The 20,375-nt window shown below is 48.9% G+C and overlaps 1 protein-coding gene across 2 annotated transcripts in view; it reads right to left on the bottom strand.

Annotated features, from left to right (window-relative positions):
• The window catches only part of LOC144717676 (fibronectin-like), a 74,094-nt gene that overhangs the window by 42,027 nt on the left and 11,692 nt on the right, over positions 1-20,375 (bottom strand). Inside the window, exons 9-27 of one of the 2 annotated variants that reach the window (XM_078593223.1) lie at positions 19,986-20,114; positions 19,353-19,496; positions 17,232-17,353; positions 16,525-16,693; positions 16,017-16,106; positions 15,152-15,331; positions 12,299-12,598; positions 10,841-11,101; positions 10,169-10,255; positions 9,140-9,409; positions 8,333-8,524; positions 7,389-7,478; positions 7,105-7,275; positions 6,457-6,609; positions 5,261-5,352; positions 2,449-2,620; positions 1,347-1,430; positions 759-944; positions 523-612 (exon numbers count right to left, since the gene is read on the bottom strand). In XM_078593223.1, coding sequence (XP_078449349.1) covers positions 523-612; positions 759-944; positions 1,347-1,430; positions 2,449-2,620; positions 5,261-5,352; positions 6,457-6,609; positions 7,105-7,275; positions 7,389-7,478; positions 8,333-8,524; positions 9,140-9,409; positions 10,169-10,255; positions 10,841-11,101; positions 12,299-12,598; positions 15,152-15,331; positions 16,017-16,106; positions 16,525-16,693; positions 17,232-17,353; positions 19,353-19,496; positions 19,986-20,114 — 2,982 coding nt within the window. The remainder of the gene's footprint in view (positions 1-522; positions 613-758; positions 945-1,346; positions 1,431-2,448; positions 2,621-5,260; positions 5,353-6,456; positions 6,610-7,104; positions 7,276-7,388; positions 7,479-8,332; positions 8,525-9,139; positions 9,410-10,168; positions 10,256-10,840; positions 11,102-12,298; positions 12,599-15,151; positions 15,332-16,016; positions 16,107-16,524; positions 16,694-17,231; positions 17,354-19,352; positions 19,497-19,985; positions 20,115-20,375) is intronic. The other variant, XM_078593229.1, reaches the window with a different exon arrangement.

The raw sequence follows: 20,375 nt of genomic DNA, 5'->3' as shown, positions 1-20,375 counted from the left end.
TGTGCCACTTGCTCCAGCGAACATGGAGCAGTGCTCATTTCTGCCAGCACCTGAACTGGTAATTCCACACTTCTGTGATGAGGTCAATCACTACATTTTGGTGCGTTCATTGGCACAATGAGATATAATCCAGTACAAAATGGGCCTTCATTTAACTCCTCAAATCATTTACCTTTTTATTTCCTTTCTAGTGTAATTTAAAAAAAAAACATTCTGAACATAATTTTCCAGAGGAGCACATCAATTAATTTTGGACATTTAACAAATATTGCTGCACCTCAAATGTTCGACTCCACACTATTAGTGGATGGCAGTCACCCATCCCATCAGGACACAGAGTAGGATTGCTTTATTTTACCACACCCTGCTGAAGAGGCTCGTAGAAGGCAAAACTGGCTTAATGTTGTCTTGTATCATAAACACTGCAGGGAAACATTCAGGCTCAAAAGCTCACAACATGCATAAGCAGATCACACACACGTTTTGTAATCACAGTTGTAAATGATCCACGCTGCACCTCACCAGTTTTGTGCGTTCCACTCGCACCAGCACTGAGCTGGTCTCCGTCCGCCGCGCGCACTTTCACCCGGTATTCCAGACCCGGGTGCAGCCCTTGGCGAGCGACAAAACCCCAAAAAACAAGAAAAAATTAGAAATGAAAGTTGGAGCCACTCGTGCTCACACAGAAAATTTTGTCGCGTGTGAGTGGTGGGGCCGGCAGGGGTGGGGGGGAGGTGGGAGCGCGCGTCGCCACACACCACCCAGATCCACGGACGTCACGTCGCCCGCCACCACCACCTCGCGCGGCTCCGCACTCGAGTACAGCGGCGAGTAGTGCACCACGTAGTGCGTGGGGGATGAGGGGGGCGGCGCCGGCGCCCAGGACACGTGCATGGACTCGGCTCCCACGTGAGAGAAGCGCAGGTCGCTGGGGTCGGCCAGCTCTGCGGGGAGAGTGGCAATGGCAGGGTAAGAGGAACCGCTTGTCAGAGTCTTCGATCTTCTTTTCTGTATACTGGGTGATACTATTTGGCTTATTGTGGGTAGTGTTTGTTTACATTGCATAACTGGAAACCTGTGGCTAAGCTGATCTTCCCCAAATCCATTGAAACTGGGCAGGTGGACACATTAAAGATCATGGTTAATTTAACTCCCTCAATTTCTCTTGTTCATTTCCTGTCGAGGCTTTAGACCTTTTTTCCTCCCCTTGTTAATGACTTCCTCTTTCTCACCATAAAATAAATGCTGCGCAATGCTTCTCTACAGCGTCTTGAGATGCGGTCACTTTAAGAAACTACGTGAATCCACACAGCGCTGTATTGTACCGTGCGATGAGGTCAACTCACCGGACTGAAATTCCTCGTACAGGATGGGCTGCAGTTCTCCTCCACTGCCGTCATTCTCCTCCTCCTCCTCTACGTAGGCAGCAGCTGGTGGAGGAGACACGGAGTGACTGACATTGACGGCATAGCTAAATATATCACGACGCCAAGTTTCAGAGGCACGCAGCTGTAGGCCAAACGCTCGAGCGGCGCCAATTATTCAACCAGAGGAGCACCTCGGCTCAGAGATGTACGTTCACCAGCAAGACAAGGTCAAAGTTCACAATAGCAGCACCGCCTTGAGCTGCAGTGGTGTTTATGTGCTATGAAAATGCAAAATTATATGTTCTGTAGCGGCAGTTGTAGAGGGAAAGACTTCTCAAGCATTCACAGCAAGGTAATAATGTGCATTGTACTCCTTTTAAACACATAATAGTAGCAATTGCAATATATGAAGAAGATATAAAGGCTAAACCATATGTTGTTGACACCATATGCTAATAAGTGGTGGTTTGTCATGAATCTAAAACAAACGTCTGTTATATGAAGATGCAAAGGCATTCTTAAAAAGATTAGGCCTTTAATTCACTCGGTAAACTCTGCATGAACACAAAGGGAATGCATTGGAAGTTTAATATTGAAGGACTTACATTGCACAACTCGTATTGGCAGCACAATAGGAACCGCTCCAGCTCTAGACTCAACATTCACAACAAGGATGAGGCAATGACTGCCAAAGCTGAAAAAGACAGCGACTCACCTCCCACTCAAACGAGTACAGGGGACAGCTCCATTGGTCGCTGTTTGGAAATTCCACATTCTCATAATAAGGACCAGCTGACTTCACAAATTATTGTACTTATTTGATCAATCCCAGATGAATCACCTTCCAATGCACACAGGGCTTCATTTCTCATGAATTATAGCGAGAGGCATACTGGATGTGGTGAGCGGGTGCTGAAATATATTCCGGATCGCTGACCAGGACAGACCCAGCTACAATTAAGCCTAACCCAATCATATCTGGTCTCCTGAAAAATGAGCCAAGGCTGAGGTCGGGCTGTTGCGTGGCCATTGGGGCTTCGAGACCCGCCATCTCCAAGGCAGCAGAAATGAACCATCGTACCAGCGGTGGTGACGTGCTTAACGATGGGGGGTCCCCGCTGGGTGCCGTGGAGTAGGATGATGATGGTGAGCGTGTACTCCGCGCGGGGCGACAGGTCCGGCAGGAGCATCAACCCGGAGTCGGAGCTCACGTAACGGGGGTCTCCACGTCCGTTTCTTGCCACAAACATCACCTGCAGGGGACGTCGCTTAGTCACGAACACGAGCTCATTGCACCAAATGCTTCTGGTGTTTAGTTTGCTGTCCTTTCCCCACACCTCTCATTAGCACGGTTGGGTATGTACAGTGCAAAATAATGTTAACATACAAAGCCAAGCCACAGTGAGGAAAAGCCACCTCGTGTAAGCCCAGCAGTTAACGAAGATTAAATGTTAACCTGTTGATTGCCGTGGTGGCAAGATGTTAACTGCCTCGCCTGGTATGCGGGTGGTCGTGGGTTCGAGTCCGACCCTGACGATGCCTGTGTGTTTGGAGTTTGCATGTCTCTCTCCCCGTGGTCGCGTGGATTTTTCTCCGGGTTCTCTGTCCCCCCCCCCCCCCCCCCACATTTAGAAACATGCGCTAAGAGTAGATTTGAAGTTTTCGTGACTGCAGGGATCCATACTCTTTGGTTCTTTTGGTATAGTCACGTAGGTATAAAATAAAATAAATTAAATCACGATGATGATCGCTTGTGTTGCAATCGAAACGTCGTCATTTAATTTATTTTATTTTATACCTACGTGACTTTACCGAAAGAACCAAAGAGTATGCGCTAAGAGTATTTGGCTGCCATAAATGTTCACGTGATAAGCCCCTTCGTTGACCTATCGTGTGGCCAGGTTACTATTGAAAAGGAGCTATATAACTCAGTGGTCCTTATCTGGTAAAATACATTTAAAAAATTGTTTAGTATTAGACTGGCGACACGGAGATTCAATTATATTTCAATGTCACATCAGCGTTTTAAAAGTTGTTGAACCTCAGAGATTATCAGCATGGAATGTTTAAAGGCGACCAACCCAACATCATTGCCCCTACGGCTTTTAAACTATCTGGCTACAGTGAGGTTGCATTTCTTAACATTTTGTGGTGTATGCAAATATACAGTGATGAGCTCCAATGCAATAATAATGTAATGTCCTCTGTAAATTCATAGTGATAGATAATCCACCATAAACGCTGCCAAACTGAAAACAATAAACGGGACAGTTTTATAGAAACTATACTGTACGTGTGTTCGGGTTATAATTAGTGCCTGAGTTTATTAACGAATCCACTCTGGCCACTGCTTGTAAAGACAAAACAACGACATTGCTATAATATACACCCAAGAAGTCAGAGATGAGGGGCAAGACATTTCCACAGCAGCAGAATAAAATCAAAACCGCATGCACACGACGAATTGCATTTTCAATGCGAAATCACAACGCCACGCGGCCTTCTCTTTTTCCCCGTGAAACCTCACGCCAAGGAAAACACCAGCGCTGGAAATATGAAATGCATTGCAACGCTGGCAGTGACAAATACGCCTCTTCCCGTCTAAATCTCAAAACGAGCACCATGTGCGGCGGCGCTCGGCAGACGCCCCCCGCTCTCCCAAGCCTTCGCGATCCCCAACGTCCAAGTGGACAGCGCCGCTACGCACTTGCACGGCAGCAAAGTGCAGCGAGAGAGGGGAGTGTGGTGAGCTTGCTTGCTGCCTTTTAACCCGCGGCGTCGCCACTAGCGCTGAAGCCTCTTAAAAAAAAGGTACAAAACAAAACCCGAGCTGTATCATGCGCAGAAAACTAATTTCTTGAGAACTGCTTTTGTGTTAAGTGTGTTGTCCTTCCCCCGCACCTCCGATTAGCACGGTTGGCTACGTACCATGTGAAAAAAGGGAAACATACATACAATAATAATATCTCATCAATCCCGGAAGAGGGAAGGACAACGTGTAAAAACATTGTCTCGAGCAGCGTAATTATTAAACAACTCAAAGACAATGGCACTTTGAATGCTCTGGCAAGACTTGAAGTTTTCTCAGGATGGCTACTATTGAGTAGGACGATTCCGGGAACACAAACGCAGGTGGAACTCTGCATGCAACGGTGGGATCCTCGCACCAAGGGCAGCACACAGAGCACTGACTTACAATTAGTGCCAAGTAGCACAGAGCTGTGAGCAATTATAATTACAATTACAGCAGAAATGTGAGGTGACGTTAAAATTGCACTTGCATTGTTTGCAATTCATGACGAATAACACAATTCCAATTGTAACCGTCGCCAGCTCTGACGGACGGCACTAGCTTCCCTATTGGTCCACCCGCCACGCAAGGCATGCCGTGTTGTGACGTTGTTTAATCTGGCCAGGTGGTACTGTGGCAGATGGATTCACTATAAGAGTAAAGATCCCAACAGGGAATCACTTCAGCCAACTATCCCCCCAGGGGTAAGTAACAGTGTGAGAAGTAAACAGTGTGTCTCCTCTAGAGTGGCCTGTCACTCCCATGGCAATGTGAATTTTCCACCACCGGTTCAGGACTTCAAGTGGAGATGAGCGTTCATTCGGTGTGGAGATGCAGTTGTGGTTTGGATTTTTCTGTTCTTTGTACGCAATTGAGAGGCACATCCCATGCTACGAAAACAAAGGTCTAAAACGGTCAATATGTGAGTCGTATTAATATCACGGGAAGCGGTCATAAACAAAAAAAAACAAATCAGAAAAAAAGTGCACTGCATATGGTGTGAATTTAACTTGCCATTCTTGGCCACAGGGAACAGAAAAAAAAACCTCAGGCATGTATGCCGACTTCTGCTAGCGAGAATCATGAGGAACTCAACCAATACCTTGATCTTGAGACCTTGAATTGGGGGCCAGGAGATTACAATCATCGTGTCCTTCATCTCAAACTTGAACAAATCTTCGTTCAGCGGACGTACTGCACAGGCACACAATGCACAATGTTCCACAGGGTTAATATATTCCCATTGTACTTTTCTTTTCAAAAATTTACATTCAAATAGAGGTGCCGTATGCCAATAGCGTTTGCACAATACGTGACTGCTGTGTTGCATTCTTATTATGGTCGTTTTATTATTATTATTGGATTGCACAGATATGTATCCTACGAATTACTTTTCAGCCTGTTATTTATCCTTGGTCTCCATTGTAACATAGACTTATTTCTCCAATGAGTTATCAATAATAGCCGAGGAAGGGCTGTAAGCCAAAACACGTTACTATTAGCCAGCAACTAAAATATGACTTTAAATAAAAAATATATATTTAAAAAATGTGTTTACAATCCTTACTGAAATATAATCATTGACATACTTAATTCCAATTCCAATTAAAGACTGTTTGTTATACCTACCCTATTACTGCATGCAATATAGTTAAACTGTATTACCGTGTGAAAACAAATATCGATTAATATTTTAAAGTAATACACAATCATCACTGCTGGACGATGGTCTACTGATGACGTTGCCATCTCTCACACTTGTGTGATGCAACAACCGACATAGCATTTGCAAGCGAGCTAAATTCGTAGCTCCAACTCCGCAAGTGGATGTACCCGACTAATACATAACGATCTTTAATGAGAAAAAAACTCAAAGATGCGAGCTCACACCCGTGGCACGTTGCGGCCAGCAGACGGCAGCGCATAAAATCCCATCGTTGTACCGTACTATTTCATTCCAACGTCCACGCTGCCCCCCCCCCACAGCTCACACGGCGTGGGGAGGCCCTCACCCAGCAGTGGATTGACATGAGGACCACGCGTCGTGAAGGCACGCACGGATGTGCCACGGGCACGTGGTACGCTCTTTACGCATGCTCACGTGATACGCTATTTACGCATGCACACGCGGTACGCGCTTTACACATGCACACGTGGTACGCTTTTTACGCATGCTCACGCGGTACGCGCTTTACGCATGCTCACGCGGTACGCTGTTTACGCATGCTCACGCGGTACGCGCTTTATGCATGCTCACGCAGTACGCTGTTTACGCGTGCTCACACGGAACGCTCTTACGCGTGCTTGCGCGTCCCGTGAGCGCGCTGCTCTCCTCGGCCCCGTGCACAGCGTGAACGCTGATGATGTAGCTCCGGCCCGGCGCGAGCTCCTCCAGCATAAGCGACGTCTGATCCCGGGGGAGAACTTCCTCCCGGCTTGCTTCCCGGCGATCTGCCGAGTCATCAACCGACAATCGCACAGTAACCAACGGCTCTGAAGTTGACATTCCAACCGTTTTCACTGAATATCAATAATCTTGTCGTGATCATACTCAAAGCCAATTTAAAATGTTAATGTCAACTTTCAAGTTTTGAATAGATCACAAAGTGCAAATTTCTACTCTGAATCAATCAATTATTCTGCTCTCTTGCTTTCTCTCTCTCTAACTACTCTATAGAACTGTTTCGGTGTTAGTGATGAATCTGCTCAGGATATTTGTATTTTCTGCTTGCATACAACTGGTAACACAGCTGCTTAGTTTCTGGTTTGACACCATCACCAGTCTGGCCAACGTGGCACTGCACTCAACCACCATACGGCTTGCAAGTTCTAATCTCAGTCAGGGATCGACTCTATCACCAGCATTGCTTTAATTCATTGTCCAGCTCTGCGCTGGCCACTAACACAGCTCTAGCGGAGAAAGAGAGAGGGAGGGAGGGATCGCACCATCGAGGTCCTCCGTGGAGCCATCCCAGATCGCCGTACGACTCGGGTCCTCCTCAGTGGCGCAGCGCACGCGGTATCCGGACACCGCCGCCTCGGCTGGAGGCAGCCATTGCAGGTTCAGCGACGAGTCGCTCACCGTCACGATCTGCAGCTCGCGCGGGGGGTCCGGGGCTGAGGGGGACAATGCTACAATGGTCACCGCCGCCACTGACCGCGCAAACAAGGGGACTCAACGATGTGGGCGGGGGGTAGGGGTCGCAAGGTGGCGCCAGGGCGCTTCTCACCAGTCCTGTGCGTCCCCATGAGGGCGACGCTCTCATGCTCTCCCACGATGGTGTGGACGGCCACCTCGTACTCCGTCCCCGGCCACAGCTCTAAATACCACGTGCACGCGCGCGAGAAGCACAGAAGCTGTGTTTCCTGCGTCTCACCGACATGTCAGATTTGTGCATCTGCCCGCGTGTGAGGGGCGGTAGCGGACTTATTTAGCAACCCGAGGTCGATTCCTGCCCTCTCAGCGAACATATCTGAACCAATTCTGGACCTCCCTGAGATCGATTTAGCCTTAAATAAGTAGCTGGTGCAGTGTGTCAACGTCAGCACTGGGGAGACAAAGATGGGCAGGCGCCGTCCTGGCCACACTTCGCCCTCGTGTGTCGGTTCTGGTCTTCATAAGATTTCATTAACGGCACTTGCCTCAACAATCTATGTGCCGATAGGAAGGGATTTTACGTGTGTTCATGCATAGGGATGATGGGGTGGCTGTGCAGAGCTTGAGTAAACCCCCCCTGTATGTGCGCTGTTTATTCCAAGAGGCACTCCGCTTTCCACTTGCATGAATACGTTTAACAAACTGGACCATATGTTACGATGAAAAAGGGTCTCGAGACCCAGTGGGGCTCTCCAGCGTAATCAAATACATTATTATAATTATTACAACACAACTAATGGCAGTAGTGGAGCGTGGCTGGCTTGGGCCCTGGTGTAAGGAATTAAATGAGGTCCACTGTCCAACTGCGCTCCCTCTTTCTAGCCCGTGCGTGGTCCCCGGTGCAGTTGCACCACCTGCACACTTGACGGCTACGCCACCGATACGCAATCGCTGCTACGTGAGGCGAATACATTGCGACATTGGACCCATGTATCCCTGTGAAAAACAAGATCCCAGAATCCCAGGAATAATCAATCCCTGCATCCCGGCGCGCGTGTCGGCGGTGCCGTCCCCTGCCTGTGAGAGTCGTTTCAGTCCCGCTCCCTTGCCCGAGCACACGCGTCTCCTCGGGTTGCTCCCACCCATCCACCTGGGCCGACACGACGCGGTAGAAGGAGGGCGGTTGCGGCAGCGCGGGCGCCAGCCAGGAGACACGCATCGTGTCGGGCCCCACGGGCCCAAAGCGCAGGCCGGTAGGCGGAGGAACGACTGCCGCAGGCGGTGACAACAGGAGGTGATTTAGCATCACACTCGTGGCGCGGCTGCAGCAGCAACGACGCTTGTTCACTCATGTTACCCACGGCACAACAAATCAATACTCTCGAATAGCTGCTCGACTCACGCACACAAAGCTGTGTTTCATTATACCACATTCGGTTGGATAATGTACAGACTATATAAATTAGAGTATAATCCACCAGCTGCCTTTACTCAAAATGTGAAAATAAACTGTCAACCACGTTCCCCTGCTCAAGCAAACATTGGGCAGTGCTTGTTTCCGTTGGACGTGCTGAGCTTGTGCTGTAAGATCCGTCTTTCCACACAGCTCAACTACTGCAATTTTTTCACCCAACAATGCTAAATGAACCAATTTTGAAGGGATCCCATAATTTCCATCCCTGATGCTCTACCAACTGTGCAATACCGTTAACAAAGCAGACATGATGGGGCAAATTTTAGACTGCAGATAGGTTATAATCCTACTTGCTATGCTGCTTCCTAACGTATGTTCTCTAACCCGTGTGTGATTTAAGTGTTTGGCAAAGTCCGCACTCCTCCTCGGTGCTGTGCATGTGCCGGACCCTGGCCCTGCTCCCCTCGCACCGGGCGTGGCGACGGTGGAGACGGGGTCACTGCGATGTCGCCCGTGCACTGTGGACACCGAAACGCGGTGAGGCACGCCGGGCTGCAGGCCAGAGCACGATGCCTTGCTCTGTCCCGGCGCCACCACCACCTCCATGCCGCCACCACGGCCACCAGCCACCTCCATCGGAGCGTCGCGCCGGATCACGATCGTCGCCTCCTCCTGCTGCTCCGGGCTTAGCCGGGGCTCCGGCTCCACGGGGACGCAGGTCACCCAGAAGCCAGGCTCTTCTACGGTTAAAACAAAGACAAAGATCCCCCGTATAGCCTTCACAGACTGTTGGGGCAAGCGCTGTTAGCGAATACTTATGGAGGTCGCCATGGCACACAAAGGGGTTGGTGGCCACGCCGGGATGCCTTTGTCTCCCTATTGGTGATGTTTACATACCGCACCAGGTACTCATTTGAGGCTGAGTCGACCTAGGGGAGGCCCAGGACCGGTTAAGATAATGGTCACTGTTGTTGGCCATGAGTGGGAATCAAACTTGGGATGCCGGGTTGGTAGCATAATGCGATGACCACTATACTACCGCTCCACACATACGAGCACACACACACAAAGTTAGTGGTTTCGTCTGTAGTCCTGATGCACACGTATAGAGTTGGCATCATTGTAGTGGTAAAGTAGCAAGTGACATTCCATATTACATACACCCTAACACCGCATGTGATTAATGTCCAGGATCCAACCTATAACAGGCAGGGTTCACAGATAGAGTAGGGATTATCACGTGCATGAGACTCCCAAGCTATTGTGTTAAGAAAATGGAGATACAGCAATCCGTGCGACTCTTCTGCATGAATAGGATCTCTGAGTACCGTGAATTCCATCTATATACAAAACACTCAATAAGGAATTGGCCAAACATCCCAAAGAGCTCTGTTGTTATTATTGTAACAGTTGTGTGCATTAGTGTCTCTATTTTTGAAACAATTTCGCCAACACTCTGAGAGGCACGGAGGTTTGGAAACGAGGTGCGGCGGAGTGACCTGGCATTTCAGGGGCGATCCAGGAGATGCGCAGTTCGCCCGTGTCTCCACGCGGCTCCACCTCGAGACCCCGCGGAGGCGGCACCACTGCCGCCGACACAAGAGGAGAGAGTGGTGCTGCTCACGCCGGGCTCAGAGATCGGGGAGGAGGTTTTTGTGAACAAATCTAAGAGCGCTGAGTGAGCGCTCAAATGCGGAGTGTGGGATTTCTCGCCGGGTGTTGGAATACAGAGATTAATCGACGTGGTGATGATGTTGTGGAAGAAATCCAAATCAAATCCACTTTCGCTACATTATTTTCTAAGCTAGCTGTATATAATGTTTAATGTTAGCCCATTGTGGATATAAGGCTTCCCCCGCCCCACCCAGTACTCATTGCATATGTGTAGTGGAGTAACACGTGTGGGGTTTTGCAAACAGTGTGCAGGCACGCATCAAATAAGACCACTACATATTTGTAGCCAATCTACTGCTAAATAAAAAAAAATTAACTGGGTCAATTATCTCTCCAGACTCGTGAAAAAGAGTCTGAAGAGACTTGGCCAAGTGGAGTTTTTTCCATGTGAATAAACAAATAACACTGTAACAATGAAACGAATCTGCATGATAAGCACGCAACGATGGCGGCGGCGAGTATCAGTAGAACTGCAGTGTAACTAGAACCGGCCATACAGGTGGTGACGAGTTTAACGATGGGGGGTCCCCGCTGGACGCCGTGGAGCAGGATGATGATGGTGAGTGTGTACTCCGCGCTGGGAGTCAGGTCCGGCAGCAACAGCTCCCCCGAATCGGCGCTCAGCTCGCGAGGGTCAACACCCCCCTCACTGAGCACCAGTAGCACCCTGACCACGAGGCCAGGCACGCTCGCCCATGAGATAGTAATGGTCGTCTCCGTCACGTCCACCTTGAAATCCGGCGTCACGAATGGTTCCACTGCGGAACATACAGAAAGGTCAGAAATGTAATTGCTGTACTATCTCCGACAGGCACCTTATTGCCCAGCAACCCTACCACTCAGCTACTTTATTCCATATGTAGTGAGTCTAACTGAGTCGCAGACGTTATTCTTCAGAGGCAACACATTTATTGTAACACGTATATACAAGAGGTAACTGCCCCTTTACCAGATACAGCCTGGGTGGTGACCACCCAGCTAACTACACTATACATAGGAGTTATAGCTACGAAGGGTCGGACCCTCACTAGGGTCTCCGGCCACGTGTTGATGCCTCTTCAGACGTAGGACGTGGAGCTTCAACTTGTAGAACGAAGCGACCCCGGTCCCTCTCAGGGACCCACCTTATATCCTCCTGGGTCGGGGCCGGCTCCACCCTCGGCCCCGCCCACCTTCGAGAGCGTTCTAGCTCCCTCTCGAGAGCTCTCCCTGGACACGTGATCACCCCCGAGCCCCCCCCCCCCACCTGGGGCCCTCTCTGTGGACAATCCGGATCACGTGCCTACGGGGTCAACCTGAGTGCCATGGCCCGGGGCAACCCTGTCCCTGGGCTGACATTCTCCCGCTCCCCCTTGTGGGAGCCCACACTACACGCTATGTGCGGTGCTAACGCTATCCCAGCGCTCACCAAGCCCCGTTAGGGCTGGTACGATACCCATCTACGGGGTATATGCGATGACGGTGCATCGCACAGTGCTGTCCGCGACGTAAGTACATCGCACGCCACATCCCTCCCGGGCCAGCACCACACAGTAACATCCCCGATGTTACTACACATTCACCAACACGCCCAGTACATCTATATATATAAAAGGGAAATTTGTGAATATGTGTGTCTGTTCGAAATGTTTAGCATGCTTCCCAACATATGGGGGGGGGGCGCAACAATGGATATATGTTGCATGGCAAGTGAGCGGTGACGTCACATCTGTGATGTCACCCGCATGCGGCAGCGTCACGCAGTGTGTCTGCTGACGTCACGCAGTGTGCCTGCTGACGTCACGCACCCCCCCCACCCTCCGCGTAGGCCGTGAATTAATCCAAGACAAAAATCCAAGTCTCGGGCGAAGCTGGGTAGTAAAGTTAATTTCAATAAAAAAAATACCCTGCATCTGTGGATAAAAGTATTTGGGTCTGAGACCAATCCCGGATAACAGGAGTTTGCAGAGACTCACACGTGTCGATGGAGAGGGAGGCCGGTGGCCCATGCTCCCGGCCCCGCACGGCCGTCACCGTGATGATGTAGCGCTGCCCTGGCTGCAGGCCCTCGATCCGGTGGCTGCTGGTGCCCGCGGGCAGCTCATCCTCCTCCCGGTGCCTGGCGGCGCCGCCCTCATCCTCCTCGCCTCCCACCGCCGGGAGGCAGCGTACGCGGTACCCTGAGATGGGGCCTCCAGGCGGGGGCAGCCACTCAGCCCTGAGCGCCGTCTCCTCCACGTCCGCCACGCGCAGCTCGCGCGGTGCCGTAAGACGTCCTGCATGCGCGGAGCCGTCTCACTTTACCGGAGTGTTTTCCAGCGCTGCTTAGCAAGGTAACACCTCTGGTTAGTTCGGTTGGCTATGTACGGTGCGAAAGAAGTTCAATGTACGTATGTAACACTGCGGTCAGAGCCAGTGGCGGAACTTCGTTGAGATCATTTCAGAAGGGGGAAAAAAAATTTTGAATCAAAATGTATTGCATGTAAATTAAGTTAATTGTAGAAAATGAAATGAATCTAAAATGTAAACGTGCATAAATAATTAGGTTTCTTTTTGGAATTTAGAAAATCTCTAAAATTGTCCATGACAAGCAGCAGTAATCTGCAAATTGCAGAGGACCTGGGAAATAGCATATTTTGCTCCCCTGGGTGAATCTCTGGTCAGAGCACTCAAATGTAATAAGGGAGGTCGACTTGGCCCATCAGCTCTTCAGTTCAATAAAATCAGTACCACTTTGCGGGAATTAATGGTGCTTATTTTAAGTGGAGTCTGGCCCCTGCCACAATAATGTGTAATGTCCATAGATAGCACAGACAATCACCATACAATACTCATTTACGCATGGAGACAATAACTCTCTATTATCTAAGAGTGAAATGAGTAATGTTTATACACCAAAATTGCTTAACTGCATAGCAAACAGAGGATCGTTTGAGCAATGGCACTATTATAAATATTACGGATGAAATCGTGCCGTTCCTCACCAGAAAAAAATACATAAAACAAATGACACGCAAATACTCTACAGTTGACAGCGTACCACACACGCGGCGCACACGCTGCACACTGCGTCATGTGCCAGCATCACTGACGATGGTCGCTCATGACCACTTGAAGCTGACACACATGGTCAATTTCTAGCGGAGCAGTGACCTGTGCAGCGCGACGTCCCGTGGAGTTACTCCGTTAAATCACAGCAATCGTGCTACATTCTATGACCCGTGCTGCGGTTAACGCACACCAACGCCTGAGGACGTGACCTGGTCCCGGAGTCGGCTGCGTGTACGTTACACCAACCCCGCGATGTCAAATGTACGTTTTGTTGTTTCACATGTGCGCATATGCGTGGCGTCAGCACCGCTGTAAAGGCCAATGTTTTGTATAAACATGCGCGTAGCATTACGCCCGTCGCAAGCGTGCATCGGCTGGAGTCGTTTCACAAATATGTATTCCATAAGTTTTGTTCTCACGATTTTCATGCTTGTTTTAAAGTCGGCTCGAAGTTTTCCGTGGAATTGTGGATCCAGACAAAAACCTCACAACTGTGTGTAACGAACGCACTAGATTTATCGATTCATTTCACGCAGGAAGGACTCTGGGTCACGAGTCTCAAAGCCGTGCACAATTAAGACTTCACACTGGGCCAGCAGCAGACTGTTTGACGTAAATATTCAAGGTCACAAAGTCTACAAGAAAAATACCACGCTATTAAATTTTGGTCAGAGATGTCTATTAAAACCTCTGTGTGCAGCAGTTTGCTTGTGCGCAGCTTAATGTACATCTGATCTGCGCACTGGCATTAATTAGAAGCGCACGTGGCATCTTAATGATCCATGCCCTCTCAATCAGTGGTTGGGAATCGGACTCCGTACCACTTTGGGCGACCACTTATTTTGAAACGGTACAGTTTCTCTTTAAAACCACACATATCTGGTAGAGTTTATGGTGAGGACTCAAGCCATAAGATGCCTTTTCAAGATTCGCTCAAATTTCTGCCACAGGACACGTGCTTACATTAGCATGCACGCATATACAGTTACACATACAGCTCATGTGTGCGTGTTTGCAAAGTAATCTTAGTAAGCACCTAAGTAGGAGATCGTTTCCAATTTTGTGATTTTATATATTGAAATTGCTACACGACAGCTTATTTTAGTAAATGATATGGCAATGCTTGGCATGTTGTTTTTTTGCACAGGGGAGACTTTAATTAATTAAATGAAAAATGTACGTGACTTTACCGAAATAACCAAAGAGTAATTCCTGCAGTCACGAAAGCTTTGAATCTAGTTTGTACCAGGCAGCTTGAGGAATCGAGCTGCGAGTCATTAGCTGGTTCACCTTGCAAGAGGTGTTGCACCAGGTTGACAAAAATGTTCAACTGCAAGCAGTCGTTATAGATTGCTTATATTTCTTACTCATACGTCAGGTATTTCCTATTTGTATGTCACGCCGTGGTGTCTGCTGAATAATCTGCCTGGGAAAAGTCGTCTAAAGCTGCAGAGGAAGTCATATTTTACATTATGTACATCACAAAAGAATTGTTCGCTAACATCATATACATCGTAACATCCACCCATTGTCATCAATGACATTTTGTAAGTTTCTGACATTGGACATTGTTGTTAAAATCCTGGCCCTATAATGTATTACTTTTTTTCATCATTGTTTATTTTTGTTATCAATGCTGTATCCATATTGTGGCCCATATCTCAATGGAAAAGTTACTTTTAGTCTCACTGGGCTTTTCCCCTGTTGAAACAAAGTGTTCATCGTGAAGGCTACTGACACAAATGGTAGCCGCGTGCTTCGCTGTGAGCGTGAGTCACCGTGGGTCGAGGCCTGCAGGCTGCTGGGCCGGCTCTGCGCGTCGCCACTCACGGCGTACAGCCTCACGGTGTAGGCTTCGGCTGACACGAGCTCCAGCAGTATCACGGACGTCGCGCCCGGGTGCAGCATCATCTCCTTGGGTGCCCGTCCCATGCCGGGCAGCAGCACAACGCGGTACGCTGCACCAGCCAGTCACCACCACCGCCATTACCACGGACACGGGCAGGAGATACATGAATCAGTGGCATGTGCAATGTAAACCATCTACATATATATATACTCCTAATTCCACTGTTCGAGTCCAGACCTCAGAATCTTGTCATGCCATCCACATATGGCTTTCTTGTCTAAACCACGTGGCTCGGTGTTGCCTGACAATTTGCTCTATCGGCCTTTGCGCCTGTGCTCAACCAATTTTATTTAAAACCAACCTGTTGCGTTGTATTGTTGCAGCTACTGAGTGTGCAGGCAGTCCAACTGCACCCAAGCTCACATGTTGAAGACGGGGACAAATCCTGGCCCTGGGGTCCCCGCATTTCATTGCTTGCACCAGGGCCCATGCCAACCGCAATACACGACTGCCCGTGTTTGTGACCACACTGCGCGTAAACTCACGGCTCTAAATCCTCACGTGACAAGTGTTTGTTCCTCTCTCGTGATCACTCACCTCCAACTTCACCACCACTCACCCATTGATAATCGCTCTGTCATGCAGTGTCTTAAGATAGCTGTGTTTATCCGCAATGGGAAGGCGATTTGGACTGTATTTGTACTTGACGACAGGCCTCTCAAACTCGGTGTGTGTGCACGCCATGTGACCATGGTGCATGCATGTGGTGGAACGTTTGGAAGTTGACAGGGCACCTGTAAGTTGCTCGTCCGTCCTGTCCCACCCAATCGTGATGGAAGACTCAGTCAGGTCCACAACCTTCAGTCCCTCAGGCGGCTCTGGAGCTGTATATTAAATAGATTACATGGAAGTAGCATGTAAACAAGTACCATAGAAACATAAACTACTGCTAAAGTACCATGACATTCTTGACCTGGCAGAGCATTTATATTACATGGCACTGGAGGTGGAACTAATAGAGGATGGCGAATTATCATGTTAAACCCAACTTCAAAGACCACAAATTTGTCAGTAGATAGCTGTGCGGCAAGTAAGTATTTTCCTTATTTTACGGATCGTTTCGCCTCATTCTCTCATGTAGATCTGCTTTCTCCTTCAATAATGAATCATGACTCATCTGACCATCTCGTGTAATACCCTGGACAGGTATGGACAGGTACAAGAAATCATCATCATCATGACGACAATTAGTGTTATGGCCGCACCATGGCCAGGGAGGCGCGGAGCCCCCAGGGTACGCACGTGGTGTGGCCGATGTGCTGAACTGGAAGCGCGTGACGTTGCGGTGCCCGTCGGGCCGGAGGGTGAACAGCTGTCCCTCGTATGTGATGCCCGGGTCGAGTCCCGTCACCACATAACCATCCTCCTCCACCCCCAGGTCCACCTCCCGCCAGCGCGCCTCGCCGTCCTTCTGCAGAACGACGCACGGGCAAACACAGCCGAGCGTTCGCAACGCATCGCTCGTGACTTGTATGTGTGCAAAAGTGATTTATGGCACCAGTCTTTTAATAACAACTTCAGAACACTCTGCTGAGTAAGTCCAGACATATCTCGCTCTGTAATTGGCTGAAATGATGACACGTGGATGTGGCCATGTCTGCACAGATCTATTATCAATGACCAAGCTCTGCAAATGTTTATGGTGAGAGTCTTGGCCCCAACTAAGCATGGGTTTCACTGTTGGAGGTGCTGGTTTTTTGCTGTTAGGCGATACAGACGCTAAAGAATGCAAAAGATCAAAAACGTTCGTGATGCGCATCAACCCTCAGTTATGAGGATGACACTGGATACAAGTATCGATGTGTGGACAATGAGAGGGAGTGGTGTTCAGTGGGAGGGAACTCTGAACTTTCACAAATAGGATCGAGTCGTTCCTTATGAAAAAAATGACGGGCAACGTTTTGTAAAGTTTACATGGAGAAGGCCATGCGTTGGTCCTTGACACTCACAGCCCTCCACTTGAGGTTGTAGCCGATGGCCGCGCTGCTTCTGGGGTTGATCCAGCGCACGGGGTGCGAGTACCGGTTGGTGGGACTCTCGCTGATCATCACCTGCACCGGCTGCACCGGGTCTGCGCATGGAGAAGGTGGAGTGTGTTATGCACAAACCAGGCGCACGGAATCTCAGCGTCTCCACGCACAAAATGGTTGCCACAGATGAACCACAATACCTTGCTGATCTCGTCAAGGAGAATAAACCATCACACGAACTCTGATCATCCTCACATCGGCTTTTGGCAAGCCATTGAACAAAGACGGTCACTGCATTGCATTCTTTCAGATGCGCTTCTGCGGCCATCTGGAACGCTCTTCTTTCCGATGTTAGGAAGCTACGAACTTCTTTAGAACTGCTTTTGTGTTGAGTTTGTTGTCCTTCCCCCACACCCCTGATTAGCACGGTTGGCTACGTACCGTGTGAAATAATTTCAACATCAACGTACATACAACGCTGCGCTCAGCGGAGACGAGCAAGCAGGCGCTTTATCTCGAGAACATTCTCTCACCGATTTTACAACGGAGGTATTTATACTTTTGGCGTGCTATCCTACAACTCTGGGGTTCACTGGTTTAATCCCCTCCATTGGCCTCTTGATATAAGCAATGTGTTTTGGATTGATTTTTCATCTGTTAACTTTGGCCATTATAAGCCACATTGTAAGCAAAGTGTGTGCAGATTTACGAAACTGCCCTTGACGAGACGATGGACTTGATTAAAATGAGGCAATTGGCCCGTTGCTCAAAGAGTTTACTGCTTTCTACCAAAAATGCACTTCCACATTTCCAAACAAACAACTCTTACTCCTTGCGTGAACGAGGTTGCGACATCAGCAGTGGCATTTTCCACAAAAGGCTGAGCATCTCTGAACCTCGGACAGTTTAACGTGCGTGCGTGCACATCATAACGAGGCCACAAGTCAGAGAGTTAATATCGCAGCATAACGCGGGACTGCCTTCTGGCGCATCTACAGATCGCGCTGCCAAAATGTCTCCTCCCTCCTGCATCTGCTCTGTCTTTGTGGCCACCCCCGGGAATTACATCTAGCATCGACATGAAACACATTGGTGGTTAATACACAGAGAACACTTCATTGTCAAATACCACCCATTCTCAAAAGTAATTATTAAATAAATATGAGCACAAAGCTCCACTGCCCCTCGACAAAAGTGCGCTATTTGCGTGCGCAGTTAAACAGCGCTTACTTTTTCAAACAAAGTACAGTAATGTTTTCAAAGCCAAAATAGAGTTATGTTGAGGCGAGAGGAAACCATTACTCTTGTGATTTTAATCCCTTTTTGGCATAACAATCACTGATATTTATAGCATGGTCTCAAAACAGGTGCTGTTGATTTGCACTGCCACATTTCCAGTGTGTACAACACAGTGTCCTTATTTACGGGACACTTCCTGCTACCAATAAACTCTGGCCCAGTGCTGTGAGCAGGTCGGATTCACGATCGTGAAATGGCGGGCGGTGTCGTGAACGACGCTCCGTACCTGTAAGGTTCATAATCACCCACACCGTTCTACTGAGGAGATCTCGTGCATCGTTTATAAAGGGAACATGAGGTCTTAGCAGTACAATTGAGGAGTGCGTGCTAATTAAGACTGTGAGAGCCACAATGGCGATGCCTGTGACTGCTGTGTGCATGCAGTGCATCTGAATGTAACCGTTTGAGTGTTGAGCTACATTTTCAGCAAACTGGATTCGGTCCCGGGTCATGCACACTTCCAGTGACAACTGGCATTGAACCTGGTTTGGGCTTCCCCTTAGCCAACACAACCTGAAAATAAGTATCTATTGTGTACAAGTTCTAAATCAGCACTAAGGAGATAAAAGTGGACGGGCGGGCGTGGGTGTCACTGATCCCATTGCTGCAACATCTACCCGTGCTGGCCTTACTCGGTGCTCGCTGATAGGACGTGCACCTCCAAGCTTTCAGGCTAACCAGCGGATCCGTGCGTTCGTGCATGCATGCGACGCCATCGGGGATGAGAATAATTGGTGTGTGGAACTCACGATCCGCAATGATATAAATAGAATCCGTACGGCATGCCAGGATGATGCTCACCCTCAGGAGGAGTCGTGCGTTTACAGTTCCACTCGCCGATGCCGTTGCCATAGCAGTGGCAGCGAAACTCCAGCCCATCCACAACCTTAGCCCAGCTCTCCCCGACCTGGTGGTAGTCCCGTGAGTCCGAGTCCTGGCACTGGTCTGCACACATACACGTAAAGTACATATTTCAAAAATACGTCCAGTTTGCAAAGTGAGTGCTCGAAACAACAACTGCTGTGTGCATGAATCAGAATTAAAGCAATTTCCACCAATTGTCAGCGGTAAAATATCAAACTTTGTAAAAAAAACAAACTGCAGCTGTTCTGGACATTTTTCTATCAAATGTGAGCAGAATATACTTTATTGGCAATACATGAATGAGTGCCACTGTGTGTTTTGGAAGAAGTGCCTGACCTATAAACGTTACTTATTGGAACACGGTAGAAATCAATAACACAATACAATCTAGCATGAAAAGAGACATTGACTTTGGGACAATTATCATGGCTCAACACTATGAGCTGTTTGTCTAGAGATAAACGCACATCCTGCTCAGCCCGCCCAGGCTCTCACCCCGCGTACGTGACACAAAAACACAAAACCACATGGAGTGCCGCGTATCCCGCCAGGGGCGCGTGTGCCACGTACCCAGGCCGTCGCACGTCCACATGCCGCGCCCGTGCCCGTGGCACGTGCAGTTCATGAGGTGGCCCTCCTCGTGCCGCTTGAAGAAGCTCCTACCGATGTCGTGCAGGACCCCGTCCACGGAGCACTGGCCTGCGGGAGGCACGCACACGCCGCGCACCGCCTGAACCCTCCTTGCGAGTCAAACCACGTCCGTCATCTGTGATGATCGGACGCACAGTTTATTTTCATACTCCATCAAAAACAACGCGGAATTTTTAAAAGTTAATAAGATTTCGGTGGTGCTCATTACCTGTCATGGTCTAACGTCTTTTTGTGGAAATTCCTCTTATCTATGGCAGGGAGTAAGCTTTCTATACAACAATCAATGATGGGACTCACTTCAACCCTGCA

The sequence above is a fragment of the Lampetra planeri genome, chromosome 1 (assembly GCF_965212315.1).
Source record: "Lampetra planeri chromosome 1, kcLamPlan1.2.h2, whole genome shotgun sequence".
NCBI lineage: Eukaryota > Metazoa > Chordata > Hyperoartia > Petromyzontiformes > Petromyzontidae > Lampetra > Lampetra planeri.
This window is presented reverse-complemented; position numbering and strand designations above follow the sequence as displayed.